Source organism: Microtus oregoni, unplaced genomic scaffold (assembly GCF_018167655.1).
Source record: "Microtus oregoni isolate MIOR12 unplaced genomic scaffold, Mior012 000019F_ref0000042, whole genome shotgun sequence".
Taxonomy (NCBI): Eukaryota; Metazoa; Chordata; class Mammalia; order Rodentia; family Cricetidae; genus Microtus; species Microtus oregoni.
In genome coordinates, this window is record NW_024543078.1 from 39,735,027 (window position 1) to 39,752,545 (window position 17,519).

The window sequence follows — 17,519 nt, forward strand, 5'->3', positions numbered from 1 at the left end:
TCAGTTACACCATTCCGTTCCCTCCTGAGGATTACAGGCTGAAATTATAACCAGCCTTGTTGGTCCTCAGGCTTGAGCCACATACCAAACTTAAAGAAAAGTTTTATTTACATACTTTATTCTAGATTTCAATATATTTTGCATATAAGCATGCAGATGTTTATAAAACATAGTGGAATGATATGAGACAGGAGAGAGCTAAGAAGCATGAAAGGTTAGGAAGGACAAAATAAAGTCAGCTGAGAGCTGCTCAGTCAGATGCAGCACTGAAAGTTTCCTGGCTGCTAGTTCAGAGAGCAACTGAGTGCATAGCTTAGCAGGTAGTAAGAACAAATAAGGATAGTTGACAGCTGCTGACTGCAGGGGTCAGGGAGCTGTGGTACCTGCTGCTTTTCTAGACAAACCCCTCTGTTCCTTCCTACCTTTGCAGAGAAAGTTCTGCCCTAAGATAAGTCATAGTGACAGTTAGAATGTGATGTGCTCTTCATGGAGTGTTTCTAAAGATGAGGTGATAAATAAGATGCCTGGGGCCCCTAGGTACGTGACCGTGTTCAAGAGTCCCATGTCCCTGACTGTATCCCTTCTGGCTCTGTTACATTTATTTAACTCTGCTTCCTTCAGTACTGGAGTTCCAGTTCCAGTGTCTGTAAGCTGAATATAGTAAGACTGTGTGGGTCCATTTTAGCCCTGCCTTGCCTGGGATACCATATCAGCTATCAAAAAAAAAAAACAAAAAAACAAAAAAAAAAAAAAACTACTAGGATGAACTGCCACTTTGCATTTTGTGGAAAGAGATGGTGCAAGGAGCTAGGTGTGGAGAACATTGGCAACTGAAATTTATCCACAATTCTCAGCTTGCCTTCATTGAAAGTATCTGAGGTCATAAGGGAAAATGCAGGAGGGTTTGTAGAGGAGCAATCAGAAGGGAGGTCAGTGCAAAACCCACTTCATCTGTAGCTGCATTTGGGGGCTTGGGGCTCTTGGCTGCCCCTTAATCTTCCTAAAACAATTACATCTCCAACTGCATCCTTGGAGAGATATCTCTAAGCAATTAGCCCAGAAAAGCAGGGTCTACTCCTGGAAAACACAAATGAATGGGAACCAGGCTTATAAAATCTGTGTATGGTCCCCTTTCTCCAGGGACTGTAGTGTCACTCTCTGGAGCCTCTTTTACTTCATACTTTTTTCAGACACTCATTCAAGCCTTGAACCTAAGGTCAAAGTTTTTCTGCCAACAGTTTAGCCTTTGTACCCAAGGGCTCCTCTGACAGTACATATAGGTCTGAAAGGGATAGATCATTACAGTGGTCTTATGTGCTCAGAGTAGTGGACTGGCTTGTACCTACCCAGCAAGAACTTTAAATCTGGTTCTTGCTTCTGTGGCAGGTATCCATACACTCTGTGTGGCTAGGGAACAATATCACACCCCTGAGAGAGGAGGAATGGGATGAAGAGGAAGAGGAAGAGGCTGATGTTCCTGCACCAACATCACCACCTGTGTCTCCAGTCAATTCCAGGTTAATACTGACTTTTTTAAAAGAAAAAAAAATAAGCAATTTGAAATTTCTTCTCAATCACTTGATATGTTTGGGGTCCATCTTGAGGTGAACCTCTCATCTATGTATGGGGAAAATATCCATGTTTCACACTCTGCAGAAAACACCGTGCTGGGGTTGATATTCACTCCTGTTCGCAGTTTCTGCTTGAATTGTACAGCCGCTGGATCCTGCCATCCAGTACAGCCAGAAAGACCCCTGTCATCCTGATCAGTGAAGTGGTTCGATCTGTAAGTTTACCTTCCCCTCTTTCCCTACATCCAGAAGCATGTGTGATGCTGTACACACACATGCACATACATACACATACACACATGTACCAAAATACACTCCACAGACACATCATACAAATACCATAATAGATGCACTAGATAGATACCATATACATAAATGCATACATACCATACTTGTATGTGCCATGAATTTGCTTGATACACAGAGAGACACATATGAAGACATAGACACATACACACACATGCATACATTCACACACAACACACACACACCACCTGGTTTGTAATGTCTCAGAACCTGTAAAGGAACTCCTACAGCCTCCCAGGTCTGGAGCAACCGAGTGTTTGAAGTTGGTGATGGTGACAGGACAGATGTTCTTTTTCAGATCCAGAGCAGGTAAATGCTCTCAAGTGTAGCACCAGTGTGTAATATGCCAGTTGCTGTCACAGTTCCAAAGGCCCACCTTATCTGCCTGTCTCTTCTAGGGTGGTGACAAACAGCTGTGGACTCCTAGACATTACCCTTCTTATTAGATAAGTAGATAGGTCAGATAAATAGTCTCGTGGTACTTCGTGCTCTTCTGCTACAGCCCCAAACATAGGATGTTTGTTTTAGGAGTGACATCTATCAATATTGACAGGGCTGGAAATTGAAAGGCTCTAAAATAGTTGCTTGGTCTTTTTAAAAGTGATAGTGGGAACTGGAGAAAGCAGTAGTTAAGAGCACTGGCTGTTTTTTCTGAACCCAGGTTCCATTCCAAGAACTCACATGGGGGCTCACAACCACCTGTAACTCAAGTTCCAGGGGATCTGAGTCCCTCTTCTGGCTTCTGTGGGCACAGCACACACATGGTATGCCAGCATACATGTAGGCAAAGCACCCAAACACATAAAAATAAATAAAAAACAAATAGATATATAATAAATAAGTGATAGTGGGCAGCAAGATGTCTCAGCAGGTTAAAGTGCTTCCTGTGCAGCAGATCTGACAGCCTGAGTTTGATCCTCAGAACCCACAGTAAAAGGAGAGACCTAACTCTCAAGAGTGGTTTCCTGGCTTTCACACACATGCTGTGTTTTTGTGCACACCTGCACTTACACACATACGTTATCCACACACTCAATGATAATAAATTAAAGTAACAATGATAACAGAGAGAGAAATGATTGCCCATTTCTTGCTCCTAGGAGTTTTGAGCACGTGGCCCTGTATTAATGGACATTACCTGAAAATGATCACCCTTGTATATGTGGCAGCTGAAATCCAAGCTCTTCCTCCATCTGTAGTGTATATGCAAAGGCATTTTTAACATGATATTCTGTTACTACTTCTACGTTCTGTATTTTAAGTCTCTCCAATCAGTACTGAAGATTCTCCTATTTTTTCCCATGCCTTACCACCCACTGCATTTTAGACTACATTTTTACATTCCTCTGGGTGTAATGCTCTTCTTCTTGTTCTGATCTTGCATGTCTCCAGCTTCTCGTGGTGTCAGACTTATTCACTGAACGCACCCAGTTTGAAATGATGTATCTAACGCTCACAGAACTTCGGAGAGTGCACCCTTCAGAAGATGAAATCCTCATTCAGTACTTAGTACCTGCCACTTGTAAGGCAGCTGCTGTCCTTGGTATGGTGAGTGAGGGGTGGTGCAGAGGCTGCCCCCATTGAAGCACTTAGGACTTCTCTGCTTTGGGATCTGGTGTTGGTCAAATGTGCTGTGTGCATCTGCATACTTCAAAGGCCTGTCCCAGGGTAAGGTCCTTGGCACATGGGAACCACAGCTCTGATCAGCTAAAAGAACTCAGTACCTGTTGGTATCATCCCCACAGGAAACCGAGATGTTTTGTGGTGAACATGGTTGAAGCACCTATGCCCCTTGGCTTTTGTGCCATTATAGTAGGGTACCTCTCCAGGACAAAAAGTGTGAGGCCACTGGGACAGCCCAAATATTGGAACCATGCCTTGTGTCCATGGCCAGTCTATCATCTTGACAGCTCCACTCCATTTCTCTGATAGGGTCTGGATCCCACTGTATTGTTTGACTTACACAGGTCTTCCCTGGTGACCCATCTGTCATAGTACCCTTGCACTCCCCCACTGGGGAATGTAGACATCTATCCTTGGCATCATGATTGTCTTGGTCCAGTTGTACTGCTGTCACAAAACACCTTAGACAGGGTAATTTATTGACAACAGATATGTACTGGGAAATCCCAAATCAAGGTGTTCTTTGGATACCTGATACCTAGATTCCCCCACTCATCAGCATTCCTCATTATTCTGCTGCTGGTTTATCAGAATTTGGTTAGTACTACTTGGTTTTGCCTTTCCTGTATACATACTAGGTGGTTCTCATAGAAAATATGTCAGATACATACATAAAAATAATTACCTGTGTGTTCCACCTCTTGTTGGTACATATTGGAAGGGCATCAGCATGGCCAGTAAAATAAAGTGACTCTAGACTGTTGGCTCAGGCACTTTCGCCCTTTCACTTAATGTTAAAATAATTATGTTTTTAAATTAGCTTAAAATTTATCATTAAATGTTAAACTTATCATCATGTGTTTAATATATTTTTCCTGGAATCCATTTTTGTAATAACAATAGAAACTTACTTGTTCAGGGCTAGAGAGAGGACTCCGTGGTTAAGAACACTTGGTGCTCTTACAGAATACCTGATTTCGTTTCTAGCGCCCACATTGCCAACTTACAACCAACACCTTCTTCTGGCTTCTACAGGTTCCCATAATGCGCATTCATATTTAACATGTGGACACATATACACATACCACATACAAAAACTAATTTTTACAAAAAGAAACTTACTTGTTCAATAGACACATGAGTGGCTGCTGTGCATGAAGTAGTTGGGGCTACTGGCGGGAGTGGTGTGGGTGAGCCTGTTGGCGCCCATTTTTCATGTGCCATATATGCCATGTCTTCCCTTGTTAGAACCTGTTGTCACTGTACCTAGAGGCTAGCACAGGTATACAGCATGGGTGGCCATGCTTAGCATCTTCCAGAGAACGGGAACAATGAGCACTTAGTCCCCCTGTGTGAGCACACTCTTCAAAGCAGGCATCTTCTGGGTGCTGTCAGGACTGTGTCCTTGTGGGAGGTCTATTTTCCTTCATGGGGGGACTTTAGTGGCTTGACTTTCCTTGTAACTGTGGTTTTGTGCTCAGGCCCAGGTTCCTCAGGCAAAATGTAAATCAAATGCATCAGGCAAATAATGGTGATTTTTAAAGAACAACCCCAAGGCGGAATGGTGGCTGGCTCCAGTTCCCAGCTCTGTGTATAGAGGCGGCTGTCCTTGAAGGCAATTGTCTTCTGAGAGGCTTTCAGCTGCCCTGTGTTGCTACAGATGGTGTTGCACTGCTGCATTGCTTTTCCTGGGGAAACCTGAGCAAAGGTCTGCTCACCTCAGATAGGTCACTGATGAGCCGAGTCCAGCTTGTAAACCAGTGTGTTTTTTGGCTTTCCTCATATAAGTATGGATGAAGACATATCTATTGGAACTGTAGTGACTTCAAAACAGCTGCATACTAAAACGTAATGTAACCCCAAGAGCTGCAGAAATGGAGACATAGCACCCTTCTCCCTCTTCAGTTAACCTTCCCAAGTCCAAGTGCAGCTGGGTAAGGATTATGTGCAGTATGCTGAGGTTCAGGTTTTGGTCCTTAACTACCCATGCTATGAGGGAACATTATAGTTCTGTACTTGTGAGAGTCTTGTGTAGATGCAGGTAATCCGGCTCTTCTGATTTCAACATGGCACAACTGTGTCATGTCCAGAGGTCAGTGTTCCACAGCATGCATCCAAACTGTCACTGTTCTTTGCTCACTGTTAGATCTGCAGCCTTCAACAACATATCCTGGTGTTATGCTTATAAAAAAGTGTGGTTAGAGGCCTTGGTTGTACTATCCTGAGGAAGAACACATGGATATGGCAAGGGGGATGAGAAGGAAGTAACTGGCAAGGACTGTTAACCTTCTTTAACCCAAGACCATTAGATATAGACTCCCCTGGAGAAGGTTGGGTGGCCTCTTTGTTTTGTGATAGCTCTGACTGTCCTGGAACTCACTCTGTAGACAAAACTGGGCTTGAATTCGGAGATCCACCTGCCTCTGCCTCTTGATTGCTGGGATTAAAAGTATACACCTCCACCACTAGATGGCTTCTTCTGTCATGAGACCAAATGAGTCCTCAGTCAGCCTTTCCTGGTAGGGTGTTTGGTAGGTCAGTCAGACACTGACGTCCTGCTGCTGGAGTGCATCACACAACAGTAGTCTTCACTGCTGGAGGAGTCCTGTGTCAAGGTGTGTGCTGGGTGTCTGGGCAAAAATTCCACTGCCACACTTAGAATACCCAGAGAAAGTGATACCATGTCAGTCCAGGTTAGCACAAATTAGTGTCAAGAGCTCCACAACTACCAACAAGCTTTTGCTAGGAGGAGCCAGACCAAAGTTAATTATAGTGAAGAGACATGAGGCAGAATTAGCTGAGGGAGAGAATTCCTGGGTAAAGCCTAGAAAACCAGGTTTGAATACTGTTCCAGAATAGTCATACAGAACACAGCTCATTCATCCAGTAGGTAGACAAGGAGTAGACAACACATATGAGATGTTCTACAGGGGCAGCAGAGCTCAGAATCAGTGTTGTCAGTCAAGACAGGTTACAGGAGCACCCTACAACTCCAAAGGGGAAAGCAAGTGTAGGCACAAATCACATTTTCCACATAAGGTGGATCCTCTCTCAAATTCAGATTTTTATATAGGGTCAGCACTGTACACCGACCTTTCCTGCATGGTATCCTGCCCCCGTGTGACTTCTACTGTGTGCTAGATTATAGCTAGGCTCTTTCAGTTTCAGGGATTCAGGCCATTGGCAGTTAGCAATCAACCCGTCTCCAGCAACTCATGTCTGTGCTTGTATTCAGGACAAAACTGTGGCAGAACCAGTCAGCCGCCTACTGGAGAGCACACTCAGGAGCAGCCACCTCCCCAGCCAGATCGGAGCCCTGCATGGCATCCTTTATGTGTTGGAGTGTGACCTCTTGGATGACACTGCAAAGCAGCTCATTCCAGTTGTTAGTGAATATCTGCTGTCCAACCTCAAAGGAATAGCCCAGTGAGTGGGGCTGGGTGGGTGGGCTTTAGTATGGTCTTAACAACAACAAAAATAAAAAATAAAACAGAAGAGCCCTGTTTGACTTTAAAAGTATATGCTAGAACTGGCATAGTAGTGCATGCTTATAATCTCAGCATTTGAGAGGCTGAGGCAGAAAATTTGGCATCAGCTTGAAACTAGCGGGGCTACAGATGAGATCCTGTTTCAGAAGTAACAAAGTATTTGCCAGGTTCTAGTAGGTGACAGGAGTGTACCTATTTTAGGAAATAGTAGCCATGAGACACAAGGATACAAGTATATGCCAGAAGCTTTCATCTCTAGCAAGATGAAAAGTCCTGCCTTGCATCACTCTCCTACAGCACTCAGCACACTGATGTGGACCAACTTCCTTATTCTGTCACCAGACTTAGCTTCCTCTTTAGTTTCTGATCAGCCCTGTGTTTCCTGTGAGACCCTTTACTCCTGCTCTAATCTCCACCTCCCCCTAAAGATGTTACATACAGCTGCACATGAATATATTGCTGGTCCTTTTGATAATAAGTTGAGCCCATTACAGCTCAGTTTTAGAAGCAGAGGGAGGAGCTGTGGCCCTGATGGAACACAACTGGGCACTTAGAATTTGGGACATGAGTTAGGGATGAGAAGGGAGTTGGAAGAAAAGCCGGCTGTTGTGTGGTGGATTGTTGATTGAGAAATGCAGAGTAAAGTTAAAAGTTTGGAGATGGTAAGGTCTTAAGCTGACAGGTGAGCAGAAGTGCATTTCAGGGGCCCCACAGTCAGTGGCAAATCGAGCTGGGACAGGGATAGCGGCTTGTAGGAAGGTGCTTTCTTCCCTGTAGTCCTTGCTGGATAGTAGCTTACATGTGTGCAAGGTAAGCAAACAGCCACCCCCTGCAATTCCTGGTCCTGGCCTGGGACAGAGTTGAGCAGGTTATATGAAGGCACAATCTGCTGAGGAATGAAGAGGACAAAGAGAACTGGGGCGGGTATGAGGTGCTTACAGTGTCCAGTCGGATAATAAGTAGACCTTGCTCAGTGCTTTGGGCAGAGAGTTCCATGTCACATACAAAGCAGTAGCCAGTTCCTAGATGTGACATTGTCATTTGAATACATCTGAAAGGGTAGAAGAGATGATGTGTGGTTCCTTTGTTTATGATGACATTGATCTAAATCATATGCTAGCCAGGTCCCTACTGGTGGTACCAACTGGTGATCCCATGATATAGAGTGTTACAAGTTAGCACATGCCACACATCCTGAAGAAGCATCTTAAACATGAAGAATCTGCAGGAAGAGTCAAGTGGCCTATGAAGAGGTACAGCATTGGGCTGGAGAGATGGCTCAGCGGTTAAGACCATTGCCTGCTCTTCCAAAGGTCCTGAGTTCAATTCCCAGCAACCACATGGTGGCTCACAACCATCTGTAATGAAGTCTGGTGTCCTCTTCTGGCCAGCAGGCACACACACAGACAGAATATTGTATACATAATAAATAAATAAATATTTAAAAAAAAAAAGAGGTACAGCATTGAGATGGTGTGCCATACTGAGGCCATGCAGCTCTGGAAACCGTGTAGTCACTGGCACGGCCCAGGGTTCTATACTCGATAGACGTGAATGGATATGCTTTAAAACTGTTCCCACGGCAGACAGCCAGGGGTGCTATATGTGACTAGGTATGATTTCTGTCTCCCATTTTCAGCTGCGTGAACATTCACAGCCAGCAGCATGTGCTGGTGATGTGTGCCACTGCGTTCTATCTGATGGAAAACTACCCTCTGGATGTGGGACCAGAATTTTCAGCATCTGTAATACAGGTGAGACAGCTTTGGATGGGTTCTATTGGACACAGGCAGGCTTCCTTGTGAATTGTACCAGTGGGTCATTGTGCTTTTGAGGAGGATAAGAACAAACCTTTCTTCTTGTCTAGATGTGTGGAGTTATGCTGTCTGGAAGTGAAGAGTCCACCCCCTCCATCATTTACCACTGTGCCCTCCGGGGTCTGGAGCGTCTCCTGCTGTCTGAGCAGCTCTCTCGCTTAGATACAGAGTCTTTGGTCAAGCTAAGCGTGGACAGAGTCAATGTACAAAGCCCACATCGGGCCATGGCAGCCCTAGGCCTGATGCTCACCTGCATGTACACAGGTGAGCAAGTTGTAAGGGTCATCGACTCACCCAGGGCCATTGTGCATAGCCTAGCTTCTAAAAAGTGAAACAGGAACATACTCAGCGTCACAAACCAGGCCTCATGGTGCTGTAGCTTTATTGTGACCCTAAACCAGCCCTGTTACCTTTCCAGAAATTCTAGGGCCCAGGGCAAAGGAGCAGCTCACATGACACCACCATGTATAGGTTTCAGAGCTGCCTCTGGCCACCACATCCCTGAGAGTTGTAAGAAAGTTGAGGTGGGTCCTACCTTGCTAGGAACTCTAATCACCTGTTTTTGAAGGGTCTGTGTTTATCTGGTCAAGTCCTATATGAGTCACCAAATGCTAATTTCAAGCCTCTTAGGCTTCAATCCTATAGCGGCCTGAGTGTTTCTGTTTCAGGAAAAGAAAAAGCCAGTCCGGGCAGAACCTCTGACCCCAGCCCTGCTACGCCTGATAGTGAGTCTGTGATCGTTGCTATGGAGCGGGTATCTGTTCTCTTTGATAGGTAAGAAATGCAGCACAGCCCTACCTCTAACCTCCGTAGTCATTGACTATCCTAGAGCCAAATTCAGAGCAATTGCTTCTATGTGTAATTGTTCATCCTCTTAAACTTTAAAGTGCATCTTGTGGCCATTTTTCAATGCTTGAATATTCACAGAGCACCACTTTGGGGACAGCTGGACCCATGTAGGTTACAGGCACTCACTGCCCTCCTTGATCCCACAGTCCACTGCTAAGGAAATAAACACTCCTGGGAGTGTGCTCAAGTGCTATTGGTGGGCTTGGGCCACATCCACAGGAAGGCACAGCCAAGTGTCTGCGTCACTTGTGCACTTCTCAGCTGTACACTGCAGTTGTGTATTAGTGGGATAGCTGTACGTCAGCTCTCTTTCGGGTTGTGGCTAAGGGACAAGTGTTGAATGTTGAGAAGGATAAACAGGAACAAGTGGTGCAGGCGGTGGGGGGAGGATCTTTGATGGAAAGAAAAACTCCTGATTGACACTAGTGCTCTCATATAGGACATGTAACAGTGAAAAGTTCTTGAAGCATTTTGATGTGGAAAGTCTCTTCTATAATGTCACTACCCCACCCTATTCCTGCTGTTCCTTTATAGTGCCTTCTCACACTCTGCTTTATTCTCCTCATAGTGCCTGGATCAATCAGGGCAGCAAAAGAAAAGCCTGTGTGTCACCTTTGAATTTTAAAGCTCATATCCTAATTGTGGACTGAGCCCCACTTGGAGCATCCCTATATGTCAAGGGCCTCTGAGCCTCAGTCATGTTGCTCTGTGGGCAGGACTGAGAGGCCAGGAACCAGGGTGAAACTCAGATCAGCTCCCTTCCTTACAGGATCCGCAAGGGGTTTCCCTGTGAAGCCAGGGTCGTGGCAAGGATCCTGCCTCAGTTCCTAGACGACTTCTTCCCACCTCAAGATGTCATGAACAAAGTCATTGGAGAGTTTCTGTCCAACCAGCAGCCATACCCACAATTCATGGCCACTGTCGTCTACAAGGTGAGGGTGTCCATGTGTGGGACAAGGACAGAGCAGGGGGCTGAAGGCAGAATCATTTCCACACTTCCAGTAGGTCTGTCACCAGGGCTAGACTCATCCTGTAAGAAGGGTGGCAGCTGTAGCCCCTTTCACTCTATTCCCACCCCACCCCACCCCACCCCACCCCACCCCACAGCTGACCTGTGCTCAGGACTCTCTCATCCCCAGGTTTTTCAGACTCTGCACAGTGCTGGGCAGTCATCCATGGTCAGGGACTGGGTCATGCTATCCCTGTCCAACTTCACACAAAGAACTCCAGTTGCCATGGCCATGTGGAGCCTCTCCTGCTTCCTTGTCAGCGCATCTACTAGCCCATGGGTTTCAGCGATGTATCCTTCCATGGGTCTTTGACCATATTTTAATCTCCACCAGACCTTTTTTATTCTCTTAGTATCAGGTTCAGGTTTCATTGAATGTTTTGAAACTAAACTCTACAGAACCCCACAGATAGCAAGGCGATGCTTAACTAACTCTTTTCCAAATGTTGCCTCAGTGAGGACCAGCCTCCAGCAGCTCAGGGGTTTGAGGGTGAGTCTACAAGAGTATCTACAGACTATCAATCAACTTTTCTACCTGAGGGAGTAAAACTTAATACTCTGGGACTGTCAGTGGTGGGGGCGGGGACAACAGTACGGGACTAAACTCTCTGAGGCCTGTAAAAAGTAAAAAACACACACTTAGGGTCTTTCTCTGTTCTCTCTCTAATCTTGTCTTTATTTTTCCTTCACAGCTTATATATCCTGACCAAATGTTTCAGACAGTATAAAAATTACAATGTGGTTACATTCTATCTTTCAAGTTAATGATTATAACGAATACAGGTAAAAAACATGTTTCCCATTTCCCTTACATGGTTAAACATCCTGTGTATTATTGATGAAAAACAAATTGTTCCAAGAACTCACATACATTCATGTCCAAGCAACTTGTAGATTGACACAGTGTAAGCAAGTGAGGTATTTTTATCAGTCACTCTTTTACTGTCAAGCTGCATTTTGTGGTTTCAAGGAAAGAATCAGTTGCTTTATTACTTGTCTCAAAAAGTAATTTTATGGGGCTGGAGAGATGGCTCAGAGGTTAAGAGCACTGACTGCTTTTCCAGAGGTCCTGAGTTCAATTCCCAGCAACCACATGGTGGCTTACAACCATCTATAATGAGACCTGGTGCCCCCTTCTGGCTTGCAGGCACACGTGGAAGGAATGCTATACACATAATATAATAAATAAAAATTTAAAAAAAAAAGTAATTTTATAAGGAATCTTAAAAAAAATCACTAACCTAATCTTTTTTTTAAAGATTTATTTATTTATGTATTTATTTATTACATATGCAACATTCTACCTCCATGTATGCCTGTACGCCAGAAGAGGGCAACAGATCTCATTACAGATGGTTGTGAGCCACCATGTGGTTGCTGGGAATTGAACTCAGGACCTCTGGAAGAGCAGCTGGTGCTCTTAACCTCTGAGCCATCTCTCCAGCCCCCCTAACTTAATCTTTCATATATGAAAAACAGTCAGTTCTACTTTATTCAGGGTATACTCATTAACATTTTTTTATATCAGGAAACTGAGGACAGAAATTAGTCATCTTTAATCATCAACCAATTCTAGCAAGAAAGGCACATCAACTAATAATGATTGGGCTGCTTTGTTCTTGTTCCTTGATCTTACAAGTCCCTCACTGAACTGTGCCTTTCTAAAACCTGAGGTTGTTTCCTTGATTTTTTTCACCTCAAAGCTACAGAAACGTCTCAATCTAACCTTAAGTCATTTCCAAAGCTTTGTTTCAGCTGTGATGTACTCCAAAACCTGGAAACACATCTCCCAAAATTAAGATTAAAAGAATTTGAGCTAGCTGGGCTTCTGGGACTCAACTGTTTTTCCTTAATCATTAATTTAAACCACAGTCTATGTGGCTTCTCAATAGAAACTCATGTGTTCTAGCTGTGTGACTCTTTCTTGTTTTATGTTTTATCCTCTGCAACCTCTGCTTTATCAGAGACAGGGGCAACATTTTATCCTACCTTTACCTATGTTAATTTTTCTACTAAACTAACCTAACTTTACTATGTTTATTAAAAACCCTCAATCATCAAAATTCTACTTAAACTAACACTATTATATTAAGTCATTGTTCCAGTCAAACAGCACAACTTAGGAGGAAATGACCTTCTTAATAATCCACAGGTAAAAATGCCCAATAAAACAGGATATTTCCAAAACTACATTAAGGGCAGTGGGGAGTCTCCCCATGCCCATTTATTCCATGCCAGGTACCAGAGAAAAATGGCAGCGGCAAAGATACAGCAGTAGCAAGAAATGTTCTGGGGCCAAGGCTCTCAGGGCCTCACCTGAGATTCACCCAGCAGAGCTTTGCTTCCTGGTGAGCTGGTTTCCCAGACCTAACTGCCACCTGCCGCTCCTCTGACAGGGCCACCGGTAACTAAAGGTATAAAACTTTGACAGGGACACAAAACAGAAGGTTTAACCATTTGCCAGCAAGTGCTGCCCAATGGGTGGGTTTGTGGCAGGAATGCTACTGCTGAAGGATGATGGGAGGGGAGCACAGAAGGGGAGGCAGGGCAGCTCAGGCCAGCCACTGGCCCTGCGGCTGCCTTATCCTCTGGCATGCTTTATTCCTCCGGGGTTTTCTCAGTGCTGCTTCTCATTAGCTCTCATCTTTATGCCATGGTCACCCTCCTGGGGAAAGTCATAAATAAAGCTTCAGTTCCCGTCCCAACAGTGCTGCCAGGAGTTCCTCTTTTGGCAACCTCCCCCACAGCAGACCACGAGAGCTACTGAGCAGCAAAATTGTCTTGGTGGTGACAGCACAGCCTCACCCTAAGTACGGGAAAGCCTCCCAGGCAGGGTGCTAGCTCTACCCTTCCTGCACTGGAGCAGTATGAGCAGGAACACCAGCCACTAGCACTGTGGGGAGCCCAGCCCAGGTAAGTGCTACTGCACAGAGCACTGGGAACCAGCACCCTGTCTGCACTGCAGGGCTCCCACTTTCTGGGCCTCTCTGCCTTCCCACCCCTGCCCTCCTGGGAGAGGGTTGCAAGCAGCAGCTGCTGCTGATGTGCCTAGGCCACCCTCTGTTTTGGTTGCCTACTGTCCTCCCTAGGCCTGTTGGTGGACTTAGGAAGGGAACCCCTTGGGGAGACTGTCTTCCTACCCTTGCTGTTGTTCCCCTTAACTCTTCTACCAGCCTCCCACACATCATCAGCAGGATGGGCAAACTGGAGCAGGTGGATGTGAACCTTTTCTGCCTGGTTGCCACAGACTTCTACAGACACCAGATAGAGGAGGAATTCGACCACAGGGCTTTCCAGTCTGTGTTTGAGGTGGTGGCGGCACCAGGAAGTCCATACCACAGGCTGCTTGCTTGTTTGCGAAATGTCCACAAGGTCACCACCTGCTGAGTAGTACCTGTGGCACAAGAGGCTGAGAGGAGGCAACTGCTGGGGCCGGAGCCAGGAGCCTGTGCCAAGCTTCTGCTGGGGCTTCCTTGGTCATACAGGCTTCCACTTGTGTCAGGTGGACAGCCAGGCAATTGCAGGAGTGTTTTACAGTGTGGGCTATGCAGGGAACATGCACTATGTTGGGGTTGAGCCTGAGTCCTGGGTCTTAGCCTTGCTGCAGCTGGTGGCAGTGCTAGGTTGACCAGGTGTTTGTCTTTTTCCTAGTGTTCCCCTGGCTGTGGTCTCCAGGTTACAGCTGCCCTGGTATGTGAAGCAGAACCAGATGGTTCTGAGCCCTTCTGTCACACTGGGCTGGAGAACTCTCACCCGCATTTCCACAGCAGGGTGTACCTGCCACACCAGAGTCTGGACACAAAATGAGTGGTGTGGGGGGTGGCTGGGAACTGGGGGTGCCAGGTTTCCAGCATCATTTTTCCCTTTCTCTGTTTTCTTCTCAGGAGTTAAATTTAATTATATCAGTAAAGAGATTAATTTTAATGTAACTCTTCCTATGCCCGTGTAAAGTGTGTGACTTGCAAGGCCTGTGCTGCATGTGATAAAGTTTGTGGAAGTGGATGGACCTTCTGGCCACCGCTCCCTCTCCTGTAGCTACTCAGTCTAGTCAGGCAGGTCCCTTGTGTAGCCCTCCCAACACCTGATAGCACTTGCACCTCACACGTCTCCCCTTTTTTATACATCACATTTAACCAGCACAGAGAGAGGTGTTCATGTTCACTGCCCTAAGTGAGAATCCTATCTGTGGCTTAACTGAGGGGCTGAGGAGAGCTGCTTTCCACTGTTATGGTTGTGCAAGGCTTGCCTTGCTGCAGCACCCCCTCCTCAGGCATGATTGTCAAGCTATCTACTCAACAGTGATAATGCAGTTTCCTAGTCCCTCAGCCTAGCCAGAAACAGCCTCTGTTGTATCCAAAGAGGCTACCCCAATAACCTCATCTCTGGTCCTGGCTGAGCTGGCCTGTAGCCTGCCCAGGAGCCAGCTAGCCATTGTGGATGCTGTCCCTTTGTATCTTCTGCATGGTGGGGACCTGAGGAGTGCTGGCCTGATAACCCCAAAGATGTCTCTGAGCTATATAGTTTGTTGGTTTGTCTCAGTTTCTCTTGGTCAAGGGAAAGGTTAGTGTCCTAGCAACTGTTAAGAATGAATCCAGCCCCTTTTTTGACCCTTTCCATCTTGCCTTCTGTCAGCCCAGGGGATTGTAGACTTATGCCTATCAGAGGCCAGGGAGGGTTCAGCCTGACAAAATGAGGCACCAGAGGGAAGGTTCAGTATTGGGCCAGCCTGTGGCCTAGGGACAGCCTCTCATGCTTGTCAGTGCCACCTCTCTTTCTTAACCAAGGCCTGGGCCCAGAGTAGCCTGGTCATGTTAATGAAAATGAGTCCTGGACATGGGCTGTCCTCATTTCCTTGCTTGGTTTGGGAGCTCTGCTTGGCTGTATGACAAGGTAGGTTCTCTGCTGCTCAGCTAAGTCATGTCCATGTGGATTGGGGGAAAGGGGTCATTTGGAGCTGTTTCTAAGCTGCCACGCTCCCAAGTTGGCCCAACAACTCTGCATGTTGCAAGCCTGATCACTGCTTGTGGTAGATGTTTATAAGGAACTTGAATGTAAAATCTGGAGCCATTCCCTTGGGGATTCGTATCAGTGAGTTCAACCTGAAGTTCAGTTGCTCTTGTTCATAGAATGACCAGAAACAGTTCTTAATAAGAGACTACAACAGCCTCTGCCACAAAGCTGTTCTCTTGTAATGGGCGCCACAGCCTAGAGATGCAGCCAGGCACAGGCAAGCATGCGTTTGCATATATACCCAGAGTTGTATTTGTGCACACACATGCTCACACACACTCCTCAAAGACATGTGTAAGGTGCCTGACCATTCTTACTGAAAGCTGCCCTTTTTGGACATGCCACATACAGTCAGCTTTGTGACTGGCATCTGAGAATGGGACTCAATTTAAAATTTAAAGGGGAACAAAAAGGCCATAGCTCATTAAAGTCCCACTGAAGATATTGCTCCACCTGACTGACTGCAGGAGGGACCAAGACTTTTCACCAAATTTCTCAAAATCTATGGATTTCCAAACTTTATTTAAAAAATGTTATTTTGATTGTGGGATTTAGGGGGGCTTTGGGTGGGATGTTGTTTTCCTGTTGGTACTGTCAGGAAACATTTTAATGAAACCAGGGTAGAACTATTTGGCAATGCACTTCAGCATGTTTCTTCTCCAAAATGTGCCTCCCTCCCACTGCTGGCCCCCTTGACATGTAGGTGACTTTGTAACTGCCAAGTGCCCTTTATTATTCTCTCATTTCTGTCTGCACATGTACCCTTCAAGAGGGAAGAGTTAGAGTAGAGCCACCTCCAGCCCTATAGAATGTAGTGCCAGAGAAGGCACTAAACCTGACAGGAAGCACCTTCTTGTGAGTGAAGCAGTTCTGCTTTCAACCCATGGGATAGGTCTTACACAGCAATAGCTTGGCTCACAGCCACCTGGCAAGGAGCATTGCCTCCCTTTGTGGGGCTGCAGAATGAGTCTCTTCTTCCACCTTTGCGCATCCTTCCCCACACAGTCTCAATTGGGTTTAAACCGTCCCTCCATTAACACTGAGCACTAAGATCATAGCTGCTGCCAGGGCAGGCATGAAGCTGTCTTCTGGTACTTGGTGTGTGGAAGTAGAAGACACTGAGCGCTGCTGAGGGTGGTTGGGGAGCTCAGGATTGTCACAGGTTGGAAGAGAACTGTTCCTCGATGGGTCTGGAGCTTCCAGGAAAGAAGAAGCCACGCTCTGCAGTGTGACAGCTGAAGGTTCAGGGCCACCCTCTATGTGTACTTGTCACGCTTCAGTGCCATCAAAGGAACTGCTACCCTCAGTGTGTCTGCAAACACCCTCTGCCACAAGTTGGGTGTAAAGTGATGGTGGCAGAGACTTATCCGCAGAGGTTTGGCTGCGTTTCTAGGAGCTCCTGTCCAGGCCTTACTGCTGTGTGCCATAGGCTTCACTGGGAACCAGGAGGGCTGTGATGGGTGTGCCCCGGAGCCCAGTCCAGACCTGGCTGTCCACTTCCAAGTGGAAGGACTGACATGAAATGTATATTTAAAAATTTTAAATTGCAGATATTGTACATTTGAATTAAAGAAGCAATTAAACCACCTGTTGTTACTGTCTAAGGCTTGCTTTACTTACTCCTTTCAAGCATTTGAGGAGCGCATCCTGCTCATCTTCAATGGGCAAGTATACCACCCAGGAGCTCTCTTGACACTGTAAAGGTCAGGCAATACTAGGTATGGAATGAACCTAGGTACCTGGACTTGGGGCCAGACCTAGAGTTATTCACAATAGGGTTCTATTGAAGTGATCTCCCTGCCGTGGAGATAATGGTGTACCAAATTCTGGTGGTAATTGGCATTTT

General features: G+C 46.0%; 1 protein-coding gene across 2 annotated transcripts in view; it reads left to right on the top strand.

Annotated features, from left to right (window-relative positions):
* The window catches only part of LOC121459250 (huntingtin), a 144,534-nt gene extending 127,266 nt beyond the window's left edge, over positions 1–17,268 (top strand). For both annotated transcript variants that reach the window (XM_041668794.1, XM_041668795.1), the window contains exons 58-67: positions 1,387–1,517; positions 1,657–1,786; positions 3,270–3,425; positions 6,736–6,926; positions 8,628–8,742; positions 8,856–9,069; positions 9,474–9,579; positions 10,424–10,586; positions 10,794–10,954; positions 13,837–17,268. In XM_041668794.1, the coding sequence (XP_041524728.1) occupies positions 1,387–1,517; positions 1,657–1,786; positions 3,270–3,425; positions 6,736–6,926; positions 8,628–8,742; positions 8,856–9,069; positions 9,474–9,579; positions 10,424–10,586; positions 10,794–10,954; positions 13,837–14,050 (1,581 nt within the window). In that variant the 3' untranslated portion in view covers positions 14,051–17,268. The remainder of the gene's footprint in view (positions 1–1,386; positions 1,518–1,656; positions 1,787–3,269; positions 3,426–6,735; positions 6,927–8,627; positions 8,743–8,855; positions 9,070–9,473; positions 9,580–10,423; positions 10,587–10,793; positions 10,955–13,836) is intronic.
* Positions 17,269–17,519: the final 251 nt, after the last annotated feature.